We start from the raw sequence: 20,943 nt of genomic DNA, 5'->3' as shown, positions 1-20,943 counted from the left end.
CTAAAAACTGAGAGTAGTCTCCACATTCACACTAAGAAGCTATGGGTCACACAGGCAAGTGGTTTGACAGTTTAGAGTGGTGTTTAAGAGTATAGAACATGCAGCCATACTGACTGGATTCAAATCTAGCTCACTACTTACTAGCTATGTAAATGTGGGCAAACAATTTAAATTTCTGTGCCTCAGTTTTCTCACCTAATAAGTATAGAATTAATGTTTCTTCACACAGAATTATTGTGAAGAATAAGTGAACTGATGTTTGGCACATAGTACGTGCTCTTTAAGTATTCACTATTTTTGTTATTTACAAAAACAGTTTACAAAGGGATAAAAAATTTATATATAGGGTTGATGATAATAATAAATGAGTTGTTTATAAATGGTAAAAAAAGGAAACTATATACATGTTATAGTGCATATGCCAGCCACACAATCAAGCTACACATATTTGAATTAGGCAGATATACATGTAACTTTTCAAGTATGTTATATGTGGCTGTTAGGCCTAACCTTCACATTTTCCACTGGTCACTTTTTCTGAGCATTTCTAATTATTTGCATCTGACCACTGAGGGGTTGGGACCTCTTGCATCCATGAGGGCAAGGACAATACATTATGTTTCTGTCTTCAGAGCACCATTGGCTGTGAGTCCCTGGGTGATGATGGATAATATCATATTCTTTCCAAATTGGAAATAGTTCTTGGTGGAGTTGAAAATGAAGGAAGGATTCTCTTTGTTAACTGAGTTTATCTAGCTTTAGCAACTGACAAATATAGATGATAGGAATGAATGAAAAATATATGCATAGCATAAATTTATGTAACTATACATTTTTTACTTAAACCAACAGAAAGCAAGCTAAGCAAATTCAAGAGCAGCTGAAAGAGCCACAAAATGGTAAAAACTACAATCTCAAAGTGTCCAGTGCAATGGCAAAGTCAGAACACTTGGTGAAGAATCACGTCCAGCTGCAAAATGTAAGTTATGTGTCTCTACCTCCTTTCCTGCAGCTCACCTCAGTGCTTCCAGTCCCCAGGGATGGGGAACCTGCGATCAGACTCATATATTTAGTGCTTTGTAGATTTTTCCTTATACCACATGGCAGTCCCATGTGCTCACATGTGTCTGGATGAAAGAAAAAAATTAAACCTCAGATCTTGATTACAATAGGTAATATAAATTAGTCCCTGGAAGCAAAAAGAGTTTCAGTTGTTTGTTCCATAATCATTTACTGAACCCTTACTTTGCATCAGAAATCGTGCTGGGCAGGAAGGATACAGTGTTCCCTACCAGATGGGAATTTATATATAGTAAGAAATACAAACACCAGAACCAGAGGTGTGTAGGCTGAGATGGTTGATACTGGAACAGAAATTGGAGAAGAGATGAGAGGGGAATGGGGGCTAGGAGAGGTGAAGCATGTATGGAGGCTGCCTCTTAATAAAGTCAGGTTTGAGCTGGGCTTTGAAGAATATGAAAGGTTCATCAGATAGTCAAAAATTAAAGGATAAAATACTAGAATGAACAGAAAGAATAAAATTATGTAATCTTAAGAATCCATGCTATGTTCTGGCATCCCAACATAAGGGTTATGAGAGAAATCCAAGGTGAGAGAGGTGGGAGGTGAGAGTTGTGGTCTCAGTCAATACTTCTAACAATTTTAAATTAAATGCAAACTCTTTGAACCCTATGTCTTTCTAAAGTTTTAATCATTTCTGAGATATACTGCAAAACACTAATTTTAAGGCAAGTGAATACTGTCTAAGGTATACTGAAATATTCTTCTCAGGGTAGCAATTTTGCCCCCACACAAGACTTCACTTTCAGATTCTCGGGCACAAAGTGAAGAAACGAAGGCCATGGTGTAAACCTAGTATTTGAGTATAATAGGCAATCACCCAGGACACTTTCCACTCTTCCAAATGTGTAAATCACTGGGAATTTATACATCATTTGTGATTCTAAGAAATCATTACCCAAAAAGTTACCATTATGTTGGGCATAACAGATGTACTTAGATGTTTAATTCAGAGTTCATAAATAAGAATTGCTTCCCAGCAAAGTTTTATTTAACTTGTAATCATGGCTATATGCAGAGATTGTTCTTTTCTGAAATGGAGACAATGCTTTTGCTAATGCTTTCTAATGGACATAATCCCACCATCCTAAAACAAATGCAGTGATGGAGGGCTTCAATTACTTAGCAACTGGACCTGTCAAAGATGAACAAAGCTAGCCAGTAGTTCAAATGATAAAGACTGATTGTAATCAGCAATATACTATTGCATTATGGAAGAGGGTCCAGTGTGACATGAACTCAACTGCAATTTGTACAGAGGTGACTGGGTATTTTAAAGAAAGGATAATGGAATGGGTAGGGGAAACAGTGGGGGTTTCAGAGAATCAAGGAAATGAAAAATTACAGAGTTGGTCAGTGTAAATGTGACTAGGCTAGCTGTGTCTGTTAGCTAGCAATTATTGAATTTAGGATTCTGTACTTCTACAGAGACTGGGAGACAGAAGCCCTATCCTTCCTAGTGATTACATTTCAAAGAAATGGTTTTCAGGTCCTTGAGAGACACTCCTTAGATGCAGGAGTGACACCTCAGAGTGACAAAGGAGAATTTCTGATTGTAAACCCTTTTTAGTAAATGCTCTAGAAAAGGCAGGTCAGGGACCCATGCTCAAGTGTTAGCTGGATCAAACTGTAAATTCCTTTGGAGGCCTTGAGAGTTTTTTGTTGTTGTTTTAGTTTTGTTTTGTTTTCAGGCATTTCAGGCATAATCCCTTTCAAGTGTATCTAGGGTCATCCTAAGGGTGCAGTGTTGAGCTGGTTAGAGTTTACTCAAGTCTTTTAGTGTATCTGTGAGTGGGTGAGTAGATGAAACCATTAGGACTGAGAACTGACAGTTTTTATAGGCCAAAGTGTAGATCTCCTCGAAAAGAAGACTTGGAGGAGCCTATCTAAAGTTTGCCTGTCAAGAAGAGTGCCTTTGTCAGATCCTGTGCATTTTACAGGGTTATAGCAAAACATACACACTGTTTTGTATCCTTTTTTTTACCCCACTAAACATCTGATCAATACCATATTCTGTCTTATTTGTATTTTTATAAATTCATTTGGGAGATAGGGTAAAAGTCCACACATAGTGGCCACTTCACACTTTTTCATCCTTCCCCTCCTAGTAGACATTCATGTTCTTCCCATTGTATTTTATGAAAGCAGTATTAAAATAAACTTCACTCCTGTGCTCCTCCCACCCTTCATTTGATTGGCTTTATTAGGATTAGACAAACATAAAGGAAATTACTAACTGTAAGGATTCCAGCACTTGAAAGACCTTTGAGTACAGGTGATTTTATTTTCTTTTTTTTCTCCCTCTTCCCTTGTCTCCAGCCCGTGCCTCCTGCCAGGACATTTTGTATGTTGTCCCAGAGCAGCAGAGAGTCAACTCAAATGGATCATTTCCATGGGGCCCCCACTAGGACAAGGGGATGCATCTTTTTATGTTCACCCCATTTTTTAATAAAGAGGGTGTATATAAAGGACATTTTTTTCTCTGAGTAGTGATGAGGTCAACTAGGATAATACATTTCAAGAGATCATCAGTGTATAGGGCTAAACAGAAATTGGGAATTCAAGCAGAGAATAGACATGAGAGGAAGGCTTTTAAGGACCCTGAAAAAAGAAAAGTGCATTAAAGACACATATGCATGCCAGCGTGGGGTAGAGGGCAGAGGTGCTGATAAATACACTCTAATGCATAGGATAGCCACCCCCAACAGAAAAATTACCATGAGTGGTATGCAAGTCCAGAGCACAAGCTCAAGCTGCAAAATGTGTCCATTAAGCCTAGCATAGGAGTTCTGTCACCATCTTTCCCATGCTCCCACTGCGAGCATTTATTTCTACTATGTGGTGAATGCCATGTTATCCAAATACACTATAATCCTTGGGAGGAAAAATTTCCTACTTGCTTACTGTATCAGGGGAATCTGTTTTTATTTTATCTTGCAGTGCAGGTTAACTTGTTTGCAAATTGCAGTGTTTAACAAATGAATTACCTGTGTCTGGCATTCCCTTAAGTTCATTAAACATTCACAGGGAAGAGTTTCACTTTACAGTTGTTTAACTAGATGTGGAACACCTGGTCCAGTGAAGTGACATGATAGCCTGGAAACACTTGACTTTGAGGCTGCAGAGCTAGACCTGGCAGTGAGTGCCTTAGAAGCATTTAGTCTTCTCCATCATTTACAGATGAAGCATTTGTGACACAAAGAGATGCACTGACCTCATTTACTTGTGTCATGTGTGAGAGAGACAGTCAGGGCTGCAATTATAACCTCCAAACCAGTCAAGGGAGTGAAATTCTCAGCTTGGTTCAGGGATCAGAAAGAGAAGTAAGCAAAAGCAAGATTGTGTGTGTGTGTGTGTGTGTGTGTGTGTGTGTGTGTGTGTGTGTGTTTGTATGTGTGTATTCTAGTAAGTAGCAGGCACTATGTTAAAGACCACAGAAATAATAATGACCAAAAATGACATTGTCTCTACTTTCAAAGAGCTTACTGATTACTCTAGGTGATAGAAGCTAGTCAAATAATATACCACAACATATATGCCAAGACCTATAGCCAACAGTGAAGAGCACTGTTAGAGCTTATAGAAGGCTGGTCTGGGAGTTAACCTGGCAATGGGAACAACAAAGAACTCTGAGAAGAGGCGATTAACATGTGCTCAGTCCCCTGATTGAATAGACACCTAGTTGAGGTGGGGTGGTGGGTGAGTTTGGTAAAGGGTGGGGTTACAGAAGAGTGCTTGCTGTGTGTTGTGTCTGGAAAGGGTGTCTACCTGTTATTTTGCTTCAGTAGAAATGCATTAAAGTTTGTTAACAATTCTTAGAGTTTTTTTTTCTGCTCTGATACATTGTGCCAAAATTTTCAAAATAGCAACAATGGTCAAGTTGTTTTTAATTACTTTCATTAAAGATCCAGATGAAATCATGCTCTAAAACATAACCACTCACTTTCACCATTCTCTGGGTTAATAAGTCAGAATTGAAATAAAGAATCTGTTTGGGTGTGAGTTACAAAAAATCTTTTTTGCATGTGCAAAGCTACAATACTTGCTTTAACACAATTATAAGGTGACAAACATATTTTTCTACTCCATATTACCATTAGTTAAAGATGCAGAATGATGTCAGTTGACCTGTACCATGAAAGCTCATTGATTTGCTAGAGAATCTATTGTGAAAAATTAAATTGCATTATGTTCACAATGAATGGTTCTAAATGCCCTCTTTTAAAGAGTTGATAACTGAATACTATAAGTAAGCACAAATACACATGTTGTGTATACATAAGATGTGAATTATTATTTTTAAATTAAACTTATTAGGGTGACATTGGTTAATAAGATCTTATAGGTTTTGAGTGTACCATTCAATGATACAGCATCTGTGTATTGCATTGTATGTCCACCACCCAAAGTCAGTTCTTCCTTCACCATGTATTTGACCCCTCTCACCCTTTCCTCTCCCTCTGGTAGCCACCATGCTGTTGTTTTTGTCTATGAGTTTTTGCTTGTTTTTCTTGTCTATTCATTCATTGTTTTCAGTTTATATCCTACATATGAGTGAAATCATATAGTTCTTTTTCTGTCCAACATTTTACTTAGCATTATATTCTCAGGATATAGCCATGTTGTTACAAACTGCAGTATTTCATGTTTTTTATGGCTTAGTAGTATTCCATTGTATATATGTACCATATCTACTTTATGTAGTCATCTAGCAAAGAACACTTCGGTTGTTTTTATGTCTTAGCCATCATGAATAATGCCTCAACAAACTTAGGGGTAAATTATTTTTGTGAATGAATGTTTTCAAATTCATGGGGTAGGCACTCATAAGAGGGGTTCCTGGGTCATACAGTAACTCTATTTTCACTTTTTTGAGAACCTCTATGCTGTTTTCCATAGTGGCTATACCAGTTTACATTCCCACCAGCAGTGAATGAGGGTTACTTTTTCTCCACAACCTCTCCAACATTTATTATTGTCTTGTTGATAATAGACATTCTAACAGGTATGAGGTGGTATCTCATTGTAGTTTTGCTTTGCATTTCCCTAATAGCTAGTGAAGTTGAACATCTGTTTTGACACAGACATTGATAAACTGGAAGCATTCAGAGTGTGTGCATTAAGTGCTATTGAGTAGGCTTTGTTATATGCCATTGGGTAGGCTTCAGTCCCTGGAGATTCTGTAGATGAGTGGTGTCCACAATATCCTTTCCTCAACAACCCTGCTCAGCTCTTGTAGACTCCTGCTTAAGACCCCTTTTAGGGAATCAATATGTCTCATGTTTGATCTTCCTCTATTTCTGCTGCCTTCTATTTTCCTCAACATTATTATCTTTTAGCAGAAAGATAGACATTTAAAACTGTTTAAAAATACCATCCCCCCTGCCTTTATTGCATGGAGTTCCAGATCAGGGGATTATCAGCTGTGTCAACATTGCTTTCTAACACAAACACTGCTTTCATTGACCCTTCTGACTCCCGCTGAGTGTAAGCTGCAGAGCCAGAAACAACATAGTTGTTACTCTGCTTCCAACATGTGCCTGCTTCATTTGACTGGTGTATTGATTCCAGTGTACCACCAACAGTGTGTTAGGAGTGAGGTGGGTAACAGTGCAAACAACAGCAACTGTTCTCCACACCCAGAGCATCTCCACAAGAGTTAACAGAGAAGCCAATAGGGATGAGTGCTGCCACATGAAGTAACAGTATTGACCAGGGCCTACGTGGGTATTTAAAAGAAAATCGTTTCAACTCTCTGAGCAAACCCATAAATGGACTGTGGCATTTCCTTATTCACTATTAATGTGATGCTTTGTACATTATGTCAAATGAGATTTTAACAACAGAGATACACACACAAAGAAGTTGAGATCTGTGTAAGTGCAGGGAAAGAACATGGAATCAACTGCTGTACTTTGTAACACTGCATAGAAATTTTAATGGAAGTGCTGCATAAACCAGCTGGGCTGAGCAATTCAACTTCACTGAGATATTATCTGATGGATAAAATTGTGCCTGCCTGAACGCTGCCCAGGGATGGAAATGCATATATTTGGGGAGGAACCATAACCAGTGCCTTTGGAACAGAGCATAAATTATCCAAATGCTATAACCCTGGTCATTTAAGCTACTTTTAAGGAGGACTGGTGCATACTGTTTTTGCTGAGTGGGTTATACATCTTGAGGGCCTATAACTGAGCTACTCAAAAAACTAAAGGGAGGCTAAATTCAGCCTTCAGTCTCTAAATTCTTTTTTCTTCATTTTTGATGTATGTCTTTTACTTTTTAAAAATCTTTTATTTTTTTAAGTAGACTTTGTTTTTTTAGAGCAGTTTTAGATTTACAGGAAGCTTGTGAAGATAATGCAAAGTTCTTATACGCTATACTCAGTTTCCCCTGTTTTTAAGATAGCACATAACTATGGTACATTGGATACAGTTAATGAACCCCTATTGATGGATTGTTATTAAATCACATCCATAGTTTACTGAAATGTCCTTAGATTTTACCTAATTGCTTCTTCTGTTTCAGAATCCCATCTAGGAGACATTACATTTAGTTGCTATGTCTCCTTAGGCTCCTCTTGGCTGTGATGGATTGGCAGATTTTTTGTGTGTTAATGATCATGACAGTTTTTAGGAGTACCAGTCCACTATTTTTTGTTGGGATGGTCATCTGTTCAAATTGGTTTGACGTTTTTCTCATGATTACAATGGTGTTAAACAGATTTTGGGTGAAAGGCAATAGAAGTAAAGTACTATTTTTATTACATATCAAAATTGCACACTATCAATATGATTTATCACTGATGATGATTATTTTTGTCATCTATCTGAGGTAGCAATTACTAGGTGTCTCTGCATGATGTTCCTCTTTTCCTCTCATCCATTCTATAGAGTTCTCCTTGGGAGGAAGTGACTATGTGTAACACACACTTAGTGAGTGGGGATTGTATTCCCCTTTTGTGAGGATGGAGTATCTACCTAAGTTACTCGGAATTCTAGTGCAAAAAGTTTGTCTTGTCTTTCTCACTTATTTATTTATTTCATCATTTAAGGGTATGAACTTGTGGATAGCTATTTTATACTTTGAGTTGTAATCCAAGAGTTAAATACTATTTTATTTATGATTATTTTTTTCAGCTTTGACTACTGATAGTTCTTGTAATTGGTCCCTGTGTCGCTTTGGCACAATTGATCAATGTGGGGTACTTGGGACTTTTAATTAAGCATGTCTTTGTTTCTTGGCACTCTGAGCAGACAGAAAAAAAAAACAATATATACATTAGACAATGCTTATATGCAGTATTTTCATCTTTAGTTTTATAGATTCCACTCATTTCCAAAGTTGCTCAGGACAGCAGTTCCCTTAGCCCCACCTTCCACTGATATTCTTTTTTATCACAATTATTGTTCAAGTACAGTTGTTTCTATTTTCACTCCACCTCGGCCCCCCACCCCACCTGTCTCTGCCTCCCACCCTCAAACATACCTTCTTTGGCTTTGTCCATGTGTCCTATATACATGTTCCTTGATGGCTCTTCCCCTATTTTTTTCCATTATCCCTCTTTCCTCTCGCCTCTGGTTACTGTCAGTTTGTTCTTTCATACATTTCTAACACAGTTAGTTTCTCTTGTCAGAGTTGGCATTCCTTCCTGGGATATCCAGACCTCTTAAATTATGCTTATTTTTTGTTAATAGATATAGTTTTTTAATACATAAAAGGGTATTAAGTTTACCTATTTCACCTTGTATGAATTATGTAATTTGTGTCTTTCAAGAAATTAATCCTTTTCAACTAATTTATCAAATTTGAGGGCATAGAGTTGTTCATATGTCCCTTTTTTAACCTTTTTATGTCCAGGGGAGAAGTAGTGATGACCCCTCTGTCACTTCTATTGTTGGTCATCTTCTCTCTCTTTTTTCTGGGTTAATATGAGTAGGAATTGTCCAATATTATTGATCATCTTAAAGAATCATCTTTGCTTTTGTTTATTTTCTCTATTCTTTTCCTGTTTTCAATTTTATTAATCTCTTCTCTAAATTCTATAATTTCTTTTCTTCTATTTGTTTTAGGTTTAAATTACTCTTCCTAGCATCTTAAGGTGAAGATTGAGATGATTGATTTTAGATATTTCTTTGTTTTAAATACAAGAATTCAATGTTTTAAATTTATCTCTAATTGCTATTTTGTTACTTCCCACAAATAATGACAAGTTGTATCTTTATTTTAATTTAGTTGAAAATATTTTAAAATTTATCTTAGGCTTTTTGTTTGACCTTTCTGTTATTTACAAGTGTGCTGTTTAATTTCTAAATAGTTTTGGATTTTCCAACTATCTTTTTTTATTGATTATTAGTTTAATTCAATGTAGTCTGAGAATATATTTTATATAATTTTATTTTTTTGAACTACTTAAGGTGTATTTTATGTCCAAGGATGTGTTTTAGGGTAATGAATGCTTCCTGTTAGTTTGAGAAGAATGTGTAGTTCATTGTTTTGGAAGGAGTATTTTTAGAATATCAGTTAGATCTGGTTGATTGAAGGTAATGTCCTGATGAATTATATTGATAGTGATTTTCTGCCATATGGAACTGCCAGTTACTCACAGAGGAGTGCTGAGCTCTCCAAGTACAATAGTGGGTATGTCTATTTCTTCTTGCAGTTCTATCAATTTTTGCCTTATGAATTTTGATGCTTTTTTAGGCACATACATGTTAAGAACAATTTTATATCCTTTGAGAATTGGCTCCTTTATCATCAGGTAAATGATACTTCTTTTATCCCTCTTTATCCTTAATACTTTTCCTTATTCTGAAGTCTACTTTATCTGAAAATAATATACCTACTCCATATATTTTTATCTGAGTTAGGATAATATATCTTGCTTTTCTGTTATTATTATCCTATCTATGTTTTTATATATAATATAAAGTGGATTTTTTTTGTAGAAAACATAGTTAAATTTTGTTTTCTCATCTATATGGAAAATATCTATTTAATTGATATATTTAGATAATTCATACTTAAAGTGATTATTGATATAGTTCAACTAATATCTGCTATATTTACATTATAATTTATGTTTTGTATTTGACCTTTATTTCTTTTGTTCTCCTGTAATTCTTCCTTTTCTGATTTTAATTATTTGATATGATTCCATTTTCTCTCCTCTTCTAGCATACCAACTATACTTCTTTTTAGAATATCTTAGTCATTGTCCAAAGTTTGCAATGTACATTTACAACTAATCACAGTCCATCTTCAAGTAACACTTTACAATTTTATTGGTAGTACAGGTGTTTTATAATGGAGTATTCTGAACTCGACCCCTGTTGTTTATAAAATTGCTGTCAATCATTTAATTTGTATATATACTATATCTACAACATATTACTTTCAAAATCCATTTTATTTGATTTATTAATAATAAAAAATAAAAAATAATAATTTACATTTATTACTTCTCTGACATTTTTTTCTTTATGTAGATCTGACTTTTTGACCTATATTATTTTGTTTCTTCTGAGGAACAACTCAATTTTTTTTTGCAAACAAGGTGTACTGGTGATAATTTTTTTTTTAGTTTGTATGAGAAAGTCTTTATTTCTCCTTTATTTTTAAGATATAGTTTCACTACAAATATACTTCTAGTTTGGTGTCTTTTTTAAACATTTTATTTCACTTTTCTCTCTTTTTGTTAGTATGACTTACCAGAAGTCCACTGTATTTCTTACTATTTTTTTCTTCTACAGGTGAGGTTTTTATTTTTTCTGGCTTTTTTCAGCATTATATGTTATTTTTAATTATATTTTATTGTTTATGCTATTACTGTTGTCCCAGTTTTTCCCTCTTTGCCCACCCCCACCCAGGACCTCCCAACTCCCTCAGGCAATCCCTTCACTGTTATCCATTTCCATGGGTCATGAATATATGTTTTGGGCTATTCTATTCCCTGTACTAAACTTTACATCCCCACGCCTATTTTGCAACTGCCATTTTGTACTTCTTTTTTTTATTTCTTTTTTTTATTGTTCAAGTACAATTTTCTGTCTTTTCCCTCCATTCCTCCCCAACACCCCAACCCTCCCCACCTCCTTCCCGTTTCCACTCCCCACCTTGTTATTGTCCATATGCCCTTTATAATGATTCCTGTAAACCCTTCACCCTTTTCCCCCATTATCCCCTCCCCTCTCCCCTCTGGTCACTGTCAGACTGTTCTCAATTTCAATGTCTTTAGTTATATTTTACTTGCTTGTTCATTTTGTTGTTTAGGTTCCAGTTAAAGGTGAGATCATACGGTATTTGTCTTTCACCGCCTGGATTTTTTAATTTAGCATAATGCTCTCCAGTTCCATTCATGCCATTGCAAAGGGTAGGAGCTCCTTCTTTCTTTCTTTCTGCTGCATAGAATTCCATTGTGTAAATTGTACTTTATAATCCCTTCACATTTTCATCCATCCTCCCAACCCCTCTCCCATCTGGCAACCATCAAAACACTCTCTGTATCTATGATTCTGTTTCTGTTCTTCTTGTTTGTTATTTTTTTTTAATTTAATTATTGATAGATATGTATTTATTGTCATTTTATTGTTCATATCTGATCTTCTTCTTCTTAAAGAAGACCCTCTAACATTTCATATAATATTTGTTTGGTGGTAATGACCTTCTCCAGATTTTTCTTGTCTGGGAAGATCTTTATCTGTTCTTCGATTTTAAATCGTAGTTCTGCTTGGTAAAGTAATCTTGGTTCTAAGTCCTTCCTTTTCACTGCTTTGACTATTTTTTGCTAATCCTTTCTAGCCTGCAAAGTAGCCAGCTGACAGTTTTATGTTGCTGCTTTTAAGATTCACTCTTTGTCTTTAACCTTTGTCATTTTAATTATGGTGTGTCTTGGTAGGCCTCTTTGGGTTCTTTTTTGGGAGTCTCTGTATTTCCTGTACTTGTGTATATTTCCTTCACCAAGTTAGGGAAGTTTTCATTTATTATTTTTTCAAATAGATTTCTAATTTCTTGCTCTCTCTCTTCTACTTCTGGCTCCCCATGGTGCAAATATTGGTATCCTTGAAATTGTCCCAGAGGCTCCTTACACTATCCTCATGTTTTTTTATTCTTTTTTCTTTTTTTAATTATCAATATTGCTTTTTAATAATTTTTATTGTATTTTTCTTCTTTCTGTTCAGGTTTTTTTCTTTTTGCTTTCCTCGGTTCCAGTTTACTGTTTTGATTCTCTACAGTTGGTTCCCTATAAATTGTTCTTTACTTCCATTAGTATTCTCTCATTTCTGACTGGATTTTTTATGCTGCTAATGTCCTCACTAAGCTCCTTGAGCATCTTTATAACCAGTGTTCTGAACTCTGCATCTAGTATATTGCTTGTCTCCATTTTGTTTAGTTCTTTTTCTGGAATTTTCTCCTTTCTTTCATTTTGGGCTGTGTTTATCTGTCTCCTCATTTTGGGAGCCTCCCTGTGTTTGTTTCTATGTATTAGGTAGAACTACTACATCTCTCAGGATTAATAGAGTGGCCTAATGTTGTAGGTCCAGTGACACAGCCTATCTTATTACCCAAGCTGAATACTCAAAGTAGGCCCACTGTGTGGGCTTTGTACACCCTTCTTTTGTGATTGAACCTTAACTGCTATTGGCATGTCCAAGGTTAGCCACTGCCTGTGTTCTGTCTGTAGTCATATAGCATAAGTACAAAACAATCTGCAGATGGCTGCTACTTGAGTTGGGCTTGGAGGTACTCAGTCAAGGCCAAGCTGTGAACCAAGGAAGGCCACTCCTAGTGCTGGTCCTGGAACAACTTAGTGACAGATATGGGGTTCATTAAAGTCAGATGCTACTTGTTTGAGAGAATTTAGGAAAATCTGAAGCATGGGCCAAGACATGCCATTCATATGGAAAAGTCACTGGAAACAGCTTGAAAGGGCCAGAAAGTTAGGTGGGGTAGGGCCTCAGTGAATAACTACGGTGAGGCAAACAGTGTGAGCCAGGTTGATGGGTTTTTAGTTATGATGTCTGCCTGCTGGCTCTGTGGCTCTGTGGGGGCAGGGTTCAGAAAAGGAGCAATGGTCTCTGCCAGCATTTCTGTCTGGAAGAAAGCTGACCCTCAGCTCTTGCCTTGATGACAGATAATTCAATTTCTCCCCATATTTCTCTGATGCCTTTCAATCTACTCCTCTCTTGCTGGAACTTAGAGGGAGTGAGACTGAGTAAATTCATGTCCAGGCCCTTAAATAGAAACTGCCTGATATTCCAGCCATTTCTGTCCTCCACAGCCTCAATCCCCTCTGGATTTTACAGCCACAGGTTATGTGAACCTATCTTCCTGGCATTGGGAACCTGGGATGGGGAGCCTAGTGTGGGGCTGGAACCCCTTACTTTTGGGATATCCCTCCCAAATTTTTACATGAAACATATGGGTATAGGACCAGACTCTTCCATATCTCATCCTTTTCTACCAGTCTTGATATGGTTGGTTTCTTCTTTAATTTCACAGCTGTAGAACTTCTATTCAGCTTGATTTATGATGGTTTTGAATCATGGTTGTTCTATAGTTTGATTGTAATTTTGATGTGGTTGTGCAAGGAGGAGAGCCTTGTTTACCTACTCTGCCATCTTAACCTGAAGTCAAGCATTTTATTTTGTTTTTGTGTTATTTTTTCCTTTCTTTTTTAAAAATAGTTTTTATATCATAGTTTGACTATGATATTCTGTGGTATAGATTTTTTCATATTTATCCTTCATGATATTTTGTGTTCTGTGAACTTCCTATACCTGTGGCTTGGTATCTGTTTATAATTTTGGAAAATTATAGGTTATTATTACTTGAAACATTTCTCCTGCTCCATTTGCTTTTATTTCTTCTAGTATCCAATTATGCATATGTTATACCATGTGAAATTGCCCACAGTTCTTAAATATTATCTTCTGTCGTCCCCTGCTTCTTCCCCTTTTGTTAACGTTTTGTGTTTCATCAGGAAGTTTCTTTTGACTTACACTCAAGATCACTATTACTTTCCCTTGTTGTGTCCAGTCTACTGATGAGCCTATCAAGTGCATGCATCATTTATATTACAGTGTTTTTGATTTCTAGCATTCACTTTTAAATATTTCTTAGATTTTTTTTCTCTCTACTTACATGCTGTTTACTTTTTCCTCTAGAGCCTTTAACATATTTTTTATTTTTGTTTTAAATTAACTGACTGACCATTTCAACATATCTATAGTATCTGAGTCAGGTTCTTGTGATTATTTTCTTTTCAGTCATCAGTTTTTCCTTGTCTTTTAGTATGCCTTATATCCTTTTAAGTTAAAATGTATGCATAATGCATTAGGTAATAGACAATGTGGTAAATAGACATTTAGTGTAAGGTTTTAGGTTAATCTGGCTTGTAGTTCTGTTTTGTTTAATATTGGCAGTAAACATAGATGCCAAGAACTTTAATACCTTTTGTTGTTTATTTTTTTTTACTTTATTTTTGTCTTTAGGGTTTCCTAAGAACTTATTGTTTGAGTATACATTATTGATTATTTTATTATGGTTATTTTATTTTTTTCTTTCCTTCATTTCCCTCTATCCTGTACACCCTTTCCACCATCATTCCCCCATCTTAGTTCATGTACATGGGTTGTATATATAAGTTCATTTGCTTCTCTATTTCCTATTCTATTCTTAACCTCCCCCTGTCTATTTTTTGCCTGCTGATTATGCTTCTTACTCCCTGTATATTGTTCCCCTCCATTCTTCCCCTCCCTGTCCCCGCTGATAATCCTCCATGTGATCTCCATTTCTTTTTTCTTTTTTTTAAAGATTTTATTTATTTATTTTTGAGAGAGGGAAGGGAGGGAGATAGAGAGAGAGAGAGAAACATCAATGTGTGGTTGCTGGGGGTCATGGCCTGCAACCCAGGCATGTACCCTGACTGGGAATCGAACCTGTGACACTTTGGTTCGCAGCCTGCGCTCAATCCACTGAGCTACGCCAGCCAGGGCCTCTTTTTTCTTTAATTGTTGTTCAAGTACAGTTTTCTGTCCTTTACTCCCAGCCCACCCCACCCACCCATACCTCCCCACCTCCTAGCCCATTTCCACCACCCCTCCTAGTTTTTGTGCACGTGTCCTTTACACTTGTTCCTGTAAACCCTTCCCCTTTTCCCCTGAAATTCCCTCCCTTCTTCCCTCTGGTCACTGTCAGCCTGTTCTCTATTTCAATGTCTTTGGTTATATTTTGCTTGTTTGTTTGTTTTGTTGTTTAGGTTCCAGTTAAAGGAGAGATCATATGGTATTTGTCCCTCACTGCCTGGCTTATTTCACTTAGCATAATACTCTCTAGTTCCGTTCATGCTGTCGCAAAGGGTAGGAGCTGCTTCTTTCTTTCTGCTGCATAGAATTCCATTGTGTAAATGTATCATAGTTTCTTGATCCATTCATTTACTGATGGGCACCTAGGTTGCTTCCAACACTTGTCTATTGTAAATTGTGCTGCTATGAACATTGGGGTGCATAGGTTCTTTTGGACTGGTGTTTCAGGGTTCCTAAAATATAATCCTAAAAGTGGAATTACTGGGTCTAAAGGCAAATCTATTTTTAGATTTCTGAAAAAAGTCCACAATATTTTCCACAGTGGTTGCACCGGTCTGCAATCCCACCAACAGTGCATTAGGGTTACCTTTTCTCCACAGACTCTCCAACAATTGTTATTTGTTGCTTTGTTTGTGATGGCCATTCTGACTGGTGTGAAGTGCTATCTCATTGTGGTTTTAATTTGCATCTCTGCCCTGGCTGGCGTAGCTCAGTGGATTGAGCTCGGGTTGTGAATCAGGCATCACAGGTTCGATTCCCAGTCAGGGCACATGCCTAGGTTGCAGGCCATGACCCCCCAGCAACCACACAATGATGTCTCTCTCTCTCTCTCTCTCTCTCTCTCTCTCTCTCTCTCCCTCTCTCTCTTTCTCTCTCTCTCTTCTCTCTTCCTTCCCTCTCTAAGAATAAATAGAATCTAAAAAATACAACAACAAAACAAAAAAATTTTCATCTCTCTAATAGCTAGTGATACTGAGTATCTTTTCATGTGTTTCTGGATCTTCTGTATGTCCTCTTTGGAGAAGTGTCTGTTCAAGTCCTTTGCCCATTTTTTAATTAGATTGCTTGTCTTAGAGTGGAGTCGTGTGAATTCTTTATATATTTTGGAGATTAAACCCTTGTCTGAGGTATCATTGGCAAGTAGTTTTTCCATATGGTTGGTTCTCTTTTTATTTTAATACTGTTGTCTTTAGCTGTGCAGAATATTTTTTATTTCGATGAGATTCCATTTGTTTATTCTTTCATTTATGTCCCTTGCTCTAGGGGACATATCAGTGAAAATGTTGCTGCATGAAATATCTGAGAATTTACTGCCTATGTTCTCCTCTAGGATTTTAATGGTGTCATGGATTATATTTAAATCTTTTATCCACTTTGAACTTATTTTTGTGTATGGTGTAAGTTGGTGCTTGAGTTTAATTTTTTTTTTTTGCATGTAGCTGTCCAGTTCTCCCAACACCATTTGTTGAAGAGGCTATTTTTACTCCATTTTATGTTGGTGCCCTCTTTGTCAAATATTGACTGTAGAGACATGTGTTTATTTCTTGTCTCTGTTCTGTTCCACTGGTCCATGTGCCTGCTTTTATGCCAGTACCAGGCTGTTTTGATTACTGTGGCCTTGTAATATAGTTTAGTATCAGGCATTGTGATCCCTCCTACTTTGTTCTTCTTTCTCAGAATTGCAGCAGCTATTCATGGTTGTTTATGATTCTATATAAATTATTGAAGTGTTTGTTCTATGTCTGTGAAATATTCCATTGGTACTTTAATAGGTATTTCATTGAAACTGTAAATTGCTGGGGGTAGTATAAACATTTTGATGATGTTAATTCTTCTGATCCATGAACACAGTATATGTTTCCATTTGTTTGTGTCTTCCTTGATTTCTTTCCTCAGTGTTGTGTAGTTTTCTGAGTACAGGTCTTTTACCTCCTTGGTTATGTTTATTTCTAAGTATTTTATTTTTCTTTTTGCTATATCAAATGGGATTTTTTCTTTATTTCTGCCTCTGCTGTTTCATTGTTGGTATACAAACATGGCTTTGATTTCTGCATATTGACTTTGTATCCCGCTGTTTTGCCAAATTCATTTATTAGGTTGAGGAGTTTTTTGACCAAGTCTATAGGATTTTCTATGTAACCTATCATGTCACCTTCAAACAATGACAGTTTTCTTTCCTGCTTTCCAATTTGGATGCCCTTTATTTCCTTTTATTTTCTGATTGCTGTGGCTAGGACTTCCAATACTATATTGAATAGAAGTGGTGAAAGTGGACAACCTTGCCTTGTTCCTGATCTTAGTGGAAAATATTTTAGTTTTTGTCCTTTGCGTATGATATTGGCTGTAGGTCTCTCATATATGGCCTTTATTATGCTGATGAATGCTCCCTCTACTCCCACTTTGCTGAGTGTTTTCATCATAAATTGGTTCTGTACCTTATCAAATGCTTTTTCTGCATCTATTGATATTATCGTGTGATTTTGTCTGTGCTTTTGTTTATGTGATGTATTACATTTAATGATTTATGAATATTGTATGATCCTTGCATCCCTGGGATGAATCCCACTTGGTAATGGTGTATGATCTTTTTAATGTATTGTTGGATTTGGTTTGCCAATATTTTGTAGAGAAATTTTGTGTCTATGTTCGTCAGTGATATTGGCCTGAAGTTTTCTTTCTTTGTTGTGTCTTTGTCTGGTTTTGGGATTAGGATGATGCTGGCTTCATAAAAAGAGTTTGAGAGTCTTCCATCATTTTGGATTTTTTGGAATAGTCTGTGAAGGAGAGGGGTTAGCTCTTCCTTAAATGTTTTGTAGAATTCTCCTGTGAAACTATCTGCTCCAGGGTTTTTGTGTGTTGGGAGTTTTTAGATCACTGCTTCAATTCATGTGCTGTTATTGGTCTGTTCAGGCTTTCTGCTTCTTCTTCATTGAGTTTTGGAGGAATATATTTTCCTGGAAATATGTCCATTTCACCTAGGCTTTCAAATTTCTTGGCATACAGTTCTTCATAGTAATTTCTTACAATCTTTTATATTTCTGTGGTATCAGTTGTAATCTCTGCTCTTTCATTTCTGATTGAGTTTATTTGAGTCTTCTCTTTTTCTTGATGAGCCTGCCTAAAGTCTTGTCAATTGTAACGTCTGTTCAAAGAACCAGCTCCTGGATTTATTGATTCTTAGACTTGTGCCTTTAGTCTCTGTGTCATTTAATTCTACTCTGATCTTGGTTATTTCCTTCCTTCTGCTTGCTCTGGGCTGTCTTTGTTGTTGTTCCCCGTATTCTTGGAGACGTAGGGTTAGATTGTTTGTTTGAAATGTTTATATCTTTTTTAGGTAGGCCTGTATCACTATGAACTTCCCTCTCAGGACTGCCGTTGCTGTGTACCATAAGTTTTGGGTTATTGTGAGTTGATTTTCATTTGTTTCCAGAAGCTTTTTAAAAACATTTTATTTATTTATTTTTAGAGAAGGAAGGGTGGGAGAGAGAGAGAGAGAGAGAGAGAGAGAGAGAGAGAGAGAGAGAGAGAGAGAGAGAGACATCAATGTGTGGTTGCTGGGGGCCGTGGCCTGCAACCCAGGTATGTGGCCTGACTGGGAATTGAACCTGCGACACTTTGGTTCACAACCTGTGCTCAATCCACTGAGCTATGCCAGCCAGGGCTAATTTTCAGAAACTTTTTGATTTCTTCCCTAATTCAATCTTGACCCATTCATTGTTTAATAACATGCTATTCAATCTCTGTGATTTTGGTACTTTGTTTTTTTTTCCATTGGGGTTGGTGTCTAGTTTCTGTCCCTTGTGTTCAGAGAAAATGCTTGATATGATTTCAATTTTCTTGAATTTGTTGAGGCTTGTTTTGTGCCTTACCATGTGGTCTATCTTTAAAAATATTCCATGTGCACTTGAAAAAGAATGTGTATTTCCCTTCTCTCTCTCTATATATATATCATATCAGTTAAGTCCATTTCATCTAAGGCATTGTTCAATGCCACAATATCTTTGTTGATATTTGGTTTGGAAGATCTGTCCTTTTTTGACAGTGGGGTGTTAAAATCCCCTACTATAATTGTGCTCCTGTCAATATCTTTCCTGAAGTCCTCTAAGATTGTCTTTATGTATTTAGGTGCTCCTATATTGGGTACATATATATTTACAATTTTTATGTCTTCTTCGTCGGTTCTTCCCTTGAGTAGTATGAATTGACCTTCTGGGTGTCTCTTTATGGCCCTTTTTTTGAAGTCTATTCTGTCTAATATGAGTATTGCTACCCCAGCCTTTTGTCCTGTCCATTTGCTTGGAAAATTTGTTTCCAGCCCTTCACTATCAGTTTATGTAGGTCTTTTGTTCTGAGGTGGGCCTCTTGTAGGCAGCATATGTGTGGATCATGCTTTCTTCTACATTCACCTATTCTTTGTCTTTTGATTGGATCATTTAATACATTTGTGTTTAAGGTTATTATTGATAGGTACTTATCCATTGCCATTTTCCTACCTGTGTTTCTCTCTCTCTCTTTCCTTCCTTCCTTTTTTTAAGGCAGTCCCTTTAGCATCTCTTGCAGAGCTGGTTTGGTGGAGGTGTATTCTTTTAGACTTCTTTTGTCTGGGAAGCTTCTTATTTGGCCTTCTATCTTTATTGAGAGCCTTGCTAGGTAAAGTAGCCTGGGTTGCAGACCTCTAGTTCTCATTACTTGGAATATTCCTGTCCATTCTCTTCTGGCTTGGAGTGTTTCCTTTGAGAAGTCAGCTGCTAGCATTATTGGAGCTCCCTTGTATGTTACTTTCTCTTTCTCCTTTGCTGCCTTTAAGATTCCCTCTTTGTCTTGAAATTCTGCCATTTTAATTATGATGTGTCTTGAGGTGGGCCTCTTTGTGTTCCTCTTGACTGGGACTCTCTGTTTCCTGGGTTTGTGTGACTTTTTCTCTCATCAAATTAGGGATGTTTTCCATCATTATTTTTTCAAGTTAGTTTTCTATCCCTTGCTCTTCTTCTTCTCATTCTGGTATCCCTATTATACAGATATTATTATGTTTCATATTGTCTTGCACTTATCTTAATCCCTCTTCATTCTTTCTGAGCATCTTTTCCTTTTCTCGCTCTCTCTGGCTGTTTTTTTTTTTCTACTTTATCTTCGCACTCACTGATCCAATCTTTGCTTCATTGATCCTGCTTTTGATTCCTTCTTCTGTGGTCTTCAGTTCAGAAATTGTATTCTTCGTTTCCTCTTGGCTCTTGTTGATTATTTCTATTTCATTTTTCATGTTGATATAGTTTGCAGTGAGCTCATTGTACTTTCCCTGTAGATTCTGGTAATTCACTTTGAGCTCATTGAGCTTCCTAATAACCATTGCTTTGAACTCCGTATCTAATAGTTGATTGCCTCTATTTCATTTAGCATTCTTTTTGAAGCTTCATCTTTTCCTTTCATTTGTGAATTGTTTCTTTGCCTTCCCATTGTTTGTGAGACTCTTCTTGTTAGCCTCAGCTTCCTAAATTGATCTGTTCTGACTCCTTGGGTTTGTGGTGTGGAATTTCATGGTAGAATACCTGTGAGCTTCAATGGTGCAGTCTCCTTGATATCCTGAGCTCACTGGTCTCAGGCTGTCATTTATGTTGGTTCTGTGTTTTTTTGGGGGGTTTCAATTGTTGTTCGTTCTTGTTTTGGTGGGTCCTTCCCAGCAGCTGGTTAACTAAGGGTCACTCTGTCCACCACCCTTGTATTTTGTTTTGCTGGTGAGGGCAGGTTGTGTGGAAGTTTTGTCTTCTCTGTGTAC

The 20,943-nt window shown here is 36.7% G+C and overlaps 1 protein-coding gene across 7 annotated transcripts in view; it reads left to right on the top strand.

Moving 5' to 3' along the window:
• Nucleotides 1-20,943, top strand: part of NRG3 (neuregulin 3) — a 1,223,498-nt gene that overhangs the window by 1,183,132 nt on the left and 19,423 nt on the right. For all 7 annotated transcript variants that reach the window (XM_045842073.1, XM_045842072.1, XM_045842069.1 and 4 more), the window contains exon 6: nt 853-979. In XM_045842073.1, coding sequence (XP_045698029.1) covers nt 853-979 — 127 coding nt within the window. The remainder of the gene's footprint in view (nt 1-852; nt 980-20,943) is intronic.

Source organism: Phyllostomus hastatus, unplaced genomic scaffold (genome assembly GCF_019186645.2).
Source record: "Phyllostomus hastatus isolate PE091 unplaced genomic scaffold, TTU_PhHast_1.1 phas_contig_38, whole genome shotgun sequence".
NCBI lineage: Eukaryota > Metazoa > Chordata > Mammalia > Chiroptera > Phyllostomidae > Phyllostomus > Phyllostomus hastatus.
This window is presented reverse-complemented; position numbering and strand designations above follow the sequence as displayed.